The 6,000-nt window shown below is 48.5% G+C and overlaps 1 protein-coding gene across 1 annotated transcript in view; it reads left to right on the top strand.

The window, feature by feature from the left end:
- Positions 1 to 249: 249 nt before the first annotated feature.
- CES5A (carboxylesterase 5A) overlaps positions 250 to 6,000 on the top strand; it is a 28,890-nt gene continuing 23,139 nt past the window's right edge. The window contains 4 exon segments of the mRNA XM_019011408.4: positions 250 to 401; positions 1,513 to 1,717; positions 3,787 to 3,940; positions 5,810 to 5,943. Of these exon segments, the coding sequence (XP_018866953.4) occupies positions 329 to 401; positions 1,513 to 1,717; positions 3,787 to 3,940; positions 5,810 to 5,943 (566 nt within the window). The 5' untranslated portion in view covers positions 250 to 328.

Raw genomic sequence — 6,000 nt, 5'->3', positions numbered from 1 at the left:
GTCTCTGGAACTCATAATCTTAAAATGTCTTGCCTGGTCTGGAATGTCTTTTCTGTTTCCCCCATCCCGGAAGTCCAAAGCCTATCAAATTATCTTTCTCCAGCTCAAGAGTTAATCATCAGCTTCTTATGTAAATCAGAACAGGAAAGTCTTGCTTGGTCAATTCCTTTGAGAATATTGTTCTGATGCTGTTCTTCAGTCACTCTGCTGCCTCTGCCTGCCTATTCAGCATTTGCCTGTTAACAGGAAGCTCTTTCTCGCTCCCAACCGAAGCTCTCTGAGGTCAGCAGCCGCCGTCGATGTTCACAGAGTGCAGGCAGGCAGCCAAATGAGCAGGAATTGGGTGCACCCACGCCAGATCCTAATTTGGGCTATCTGGGTCCTTGCAGCCCCCACCAAAGGTGAGATATCCAATGGGAGAGGAGGGCTCTCAGAAGATGGCGTGGGTGAGGATTTTCCACTGGTAGAAATGAAGTTATTCTTCAGAGGTCTCTGAGGGCCAATGGAAAGCTATGTAGTACTTTGATGGCATCAATGTTCTGCTGTTGCCGAGAACCTAGGACTAGAGCTTCCTTCTTGGGAGTGAGTAGCGCACAGAAGACCCTGGTTCTGCCTTTGGGTTGCTCACACCCTGCAAGGGGTTTAGAGGGGCTCCATCCTGAGCACTGGGGAAGTGTGAGGAGCAGAGCCTGTGCTTCTGCACTCCTGGCTGCGGCGACAGGACTTTCAGTAATGAAATGACATTAGAAACAGTGCTAAGACACCCGGGTCTTGCTAAGTAAGTAGCTGGGCAGTTTCCTTCCCAAGGCTCCACGTTCTGTGTGGTGACTGAGACCCCTGCATGCCCAGTCTCCCAAAGTGCCATCTTTATGCTCCTGGAAGTAGACGTGTTGATTTCAGGAAGTATCTGCATGAGAATTTTAAATTTTCACCCATGAATATTCATGTGTATTCAAAAGCATATACCTAACTCACCAAAACCACAATTCCATAAATGTCATTACTTGGAATTCTTCTAGGTAAAATTTTAAAAGGAGTTTATTGGAATTAAATTTTAAGAAAAAAAAAAAAGAAGCCAGCAATCATGCAGGTGCTGCACAGATATGCCAGCAGTGGTGCTGGAGGGTGTGGAGTGACAGAAGTGTAGGAACCCCTGGGAAGATGAGTTTGTGGCATCCCAGGATCTACAGAGTTCGGTATGTGTCAATCCTGTAGAAAGAAAGAGCTCTCACCAGAAGGGAGATGGGTTTCTGAGTGAATGGGGGAAAATTTTGTGGCTAGATACTGCCGGGCTCCTAGGAGAAACTAAGTCAGTGGTTTCATGGGGGTGACTTGTACAGCAATCTTGGAAGAAGCCATGGAACTGGATTCACGGAGAGGGAACCTGGATACCGCCAGCTGCACAGCCTCTGAGTGAAGGAAGCACATCCCCACTGGGGAGCTCCAGACTGGGTGGGCCATTGCCCTGCCTGTCCCCAGCCTGCTCCTGATTCCTCCCATGTGTTCCCGCAGGGCCTTCTGCTGAAGGGCCACAGAGGAACACCAGGCTGGGATGGATTCAGGGCAAGCAAGTCACCGTGCTGGGAAGCCCTGTGCCTGTGAACGTGTTCCTCGGAGTCCCCTTTGCTGCTCCCCCGCTGGGATCCCTGCGATTTACGAACCCGCAGCCGGCATCGCCCTGGGATAACTTGTGAGAAGCCACCTCCTACCCTAATTTGTAAGACCAGGTTCGGGCCCATGGGTGGTTTGTGACTCTGCGAGTGGCAGGAATTCAGGTCATGCAGCCCAGTGTGAAAGAAGAGGGATTGGTGTGGATGGGGGAGGAGGGAGAGAGAGGGCTTGAGACTCGGGCGAGTGGTTCGGTAATCCCCTGATTCCTAAACTGGCTGATGGCCAGGTCGCTGGAGGCATCTTCAAAAATATACAGATTCTCCAAGCTCCCTTCTGAACTTTCTGAATCAGAATATCCCGAGCTGAGCCCAGGAAACTATTATCTGAACGCTTTTTAGAGACTCTGATCACCAGCCAGTTTTTTTAGAAGTGCTGAAATGGGCGTACTGAGTCCTTTGGTCAGAAGGGACTGTCTAGGTATCTTCCTGTGACCTCTCACCCAAGCCTGGCCTCTATGGTCAGACTGGGTGAGGGTTTTATTGAGAAGAACCACACTAGAAGGGTGTTAGCTCCAGCTGTCAAAACGGTGCCTGATGCAATACCTAGTCCGTGGTGAGCTCCATAAATACCCGTGGAATGAACATGCGGATGTGTCTCTGTGACGCAGGGACTCTGGGAGGTAAGGAGCTCCTGGTCACTGCAGATTTCCAAGCTCAGGTAGGTAACCAGTTACCAGGTTAATTGTGGAGGGGTGAGGTGAGACTTACTGGGTGGGCAGTGAGACTTGAAAATCCCCTAGAATCTTCCAACTCTTTAGATTCTGTCAAGCTCTCAGGTTGGGCCACATGGGTTCCTGGCAGAAGAAATTCTGGTGCCAGGATATTCCCTAAGCCACAGAAGATGACCCCATGTGGTCCAAGGGCTGAGGACATCAAGCTGAAACTCATTTGTTTGTGTGTTCATTCATTCATCCAACTAATATTCATTGCGAACCAACTTGATAACTGGCTCTCCATTAGGCTTGGGGACACCGCAGGGGTTGAGTCACAGCTGTCGTCACGGAGCATGCAGAGGGATGATGGTGGCAGGAACGTAAACAGTAATTGACAGCTAAAATATAAGATGGCAAGGGCAACCATTAGGGTGCCAGGGAAGGGTGCTGAGGGGAAACAAAGACCCACCTGGACTAGCTTTGATGGGAGGTCAGAGATGGCTTTGCTGAAAGCGCTGAGCCCTGATCAACAACATACAAAAGGGCAAGGAGGCATAAACACCTGTCAGGAGAAGACGTGCAGCAATATTGCACACTATTCTATTAAGAAATGATTGCGTACGCAGTGTGGTAGAAGCATTCACATTTACAGCGTTGCTTAATTTTACGGTGTATCATGCTCTGTGCTGGTGCTCTGAGGTCCAGAGGTGACTAAAACAGAGTCTTAGGCTTTTAGCTGCTCACAGTTGAGCTGGGGATGATGATAATTCACACGCACAAGCACAGGACAAGTTCTGGAAAAGAATGCAAAGTAGGTGGGTGTTTCCAAAGAAGAGGTATGGTAGAACTGGAGAAATCTCAGAAGGCTTCTGGGAGGAGGTGGCAAGTTGGAGTGAATCTGAAACAAAGGGAAGAATGTGAGCACGCAGATACAGGGAGAGAGCAGTCGAGGCAAGGGCCCAGCTTGAGCAAAGCCTGGGTGCAGGAGTCTCCCTGCCAGTCTATCCTGGGTGGTTCCAGGTAGAGAGGCCTGGAAATGTTCCTTTGCTCGTCTGCGGACAGAATAGGGAGCCGCAGGGGCAAAGCCTTTGTTATTCGACTGTGTCCTGCCCTCTACAGTTTGGGGAATTGTTGGGCCAGCTTGGGTCATTATGTGTGTCTATATTATGGTGGTGGCATAGGAGGGTGGTGTAGGCATGGGAGGGTGGTGGGGGTAATGGTGCAATTATTCTACACCATGTGCTTTCCTACCCAGGAACCAGATCAATGAGAATTATAATTTGCTTGCTTGTTTGTTTTGGAAACCATGGGGGTTTGGGCATGATTGGACTTTGTACCGGTAGCTGCCTCTTCTGCTCAGGTAGAGGAGACGGCCAGGCCTCCCCGCTGTCAGAAGAACTGGCCCTTCCCAAGCAAGTTTGCTGATAACTTTTTCTGAGGGTTTTCTCCTCTCCTTCTCCAAGGTGCCTCCAGAACTCAGAGTGGCTGCTCTTAGATCAACACATGCTCAAGGTGCATTACCCCAAATTCGGAGTGTCAGAAGACTGCCTCTACCTGAACATCTATGCGTCTGCCCACGCCGATGCAGGCTCCAAGCTCCCCATAAGGCTGCCTGCTGTGTGCTTTGGGCTCCAGCTAGCAGGACCTTGGCCTGGGATCCAGGCAGTGTAGCTACATGTCTGGAATTGGAACTACCCCCTGCTGGGTAAAAGGGAAATGTAATCACATCAACAATTTTTAAAAATCATTCGAATGATAGATTCACGTGATCAGTTTTTCTGATTGATTCTTTATTGGCAGTGCCTTAACTTTTAATTTTTATTTTGTTTTGGTTTCCCCCTCTGTTGCGTATTTAGTGACCTGTAAGCTTTCAGAAAAGACACTGCTTAAAAGGAATCTGACTTTTTTCTTAAATTTGAGGTATCTTTTTTCAAAAAGAATAATTTTATCCTCCAACTTTTCTGTTTATAATGAAGACAGTCAGGTAATCATGTTAAGTGTTTCATTTAAGAATATAAAATATCCCTGTGTCAGTAAGTGGGGGAAAGGCATGTTCTATTTTTTAGCCACACCGTCTCATCCTCTTCTCTTCCTCATGCCTCTGCCAGGGGAAACTGGCTGTCTTGTATCATAACAGTAATGTCTATTAAACGCTTGCTGTGTGCCAGGCACAGTACATGATCTGATTTAACTCCCATGCTAACCCAGTGGGTAAGGACGATTTGGACCCATTCCACAGATGGAGAAGACGAGGCACAGGAAGGGCATAAGTGACTTGCTCCACGTTGCACACACAGTAGGCACTAGATTCTGGCACCAAAGCCAGAGGTTGGTCCACCTCCCCTTTCCTCAGTGGCTTCCTTCTCTTTACCTGCCCCAAAGGCTGTAATCTCTAATATGACCTTAAGAAAGAGAATGGAAGGGATTTGTTATTAAATATATAAATAGAGATAATGCCATTTGAGTGTTTTATGTTCCCTGATCCCAATTTTCCTAATCAATAAAAATTTTACTCTTCCCTCTTTTTTTTGGGACAGAGTCTTGCTCTGTTGCCCAGGCTGGAGTGCAGTTGTGCAAACTTGGCTCACTGCAACCTTTGCCATCCGGGCTCAAGGGATTCCTGTGCCTCAGCCTCCCAAGTAGCTGGGATTACAGGTGCCTGCCACCATACCTGGCTAATTTTTTGTTTAGTAGAGACAGGCTTTCACCATATTGCCCAGGGTGGTCTTGAACTCCTGAGCTCAGGCAATCCACCCGCGTCAACCTCCCAAAGTGTTGGGATTACAGGCGTGAGCCACTGTGCCTGACCCTTCCTCTTTCTCTTCCTTCTTTCTTCATTTTCATCCTTTCTCCTCCTCCTCTTCCTCCTTCCTCCTTCTCCCTTCCTCTTCCTCTTTCTTCTTCTCCTTCTCCTCTTTTTCTCCCCCCTCCTCCTCTCACCTCCTCCATTCCTCTTTTCTCCCCTCCCCTCCTCTCTTCTTTCTGAAGGTAGAGAGCTTTTCTCTGAAACACCTTGGGCTGCTTTTGCTCTTATACATGGCTTACAATGGTTTCCATCTTCCCGTGGGTCACAGGCTCACTGGTATTTAGTGAACAATTTCTGAGCACTTGAAACTTGAAATGTACTATTGCTCATTGTTCTATGAGCTTTAGATGCAGAATTTTGTTTAAACCTCATGATAACTTCATAAGTGAGATACTTTCCTTCTTCACATTTTACAGATGAGAAAAATGAGCCTTAGGCTAAGTAATCTTCCCAAGGTCACACAGCTAGTCAGTGGCAGAGCTGGGAGTCAAATCGAGGCACTCAGGTGCCAGAGCCCACATGCTTAACCCTGGGCCTTCTTCAAATGACAAAACCTCGCACCCTGCTTAGCAATTGGGACATTTATATTTCACCTTAAGAACGTGTGCCTCAAACTGCATGGGGAGGGGAGGGCAGGTGGTGCCTGGTGGGCTGACTGGACGCTCTTCTCCCCTCCTCAGGTCTTGGTGTGGTTCCCAGGGCGTGCCTTCAAGACTGGCTCAGCCTCCATCTTTGATGGGTCCGCCCTGGCTGCCTATGAGGACGTGCTGGTTGTGGTCGTCCAGTACCGGCTAGGAATATTTGGTTTCTTCACGTGAGTCTCTCCAAATGATGGACATCCCAGATCCCCAAGGGGCAGCAGTGCAGTAGC

Source organism: Gorilla gorilla, chromosome 18 (genome assembly GCF_029281585.2).
Source record: "Gorilla gorilla gorilla isolate KB3781 chromosome 18, NHGRI_mGorGor1-v2.1_pri, whole genome shotgun sequence".
In the NCBI taxonomy this organism is placed as follows: Eukaryota; Metazoa; Chordata; class Mammalia; order Primates; family Hominidae; genus Gorilla; species Gorilla gorilla.
This window is presented reverse-complemented; position numbering and strand designations above follow the sequence as displayed.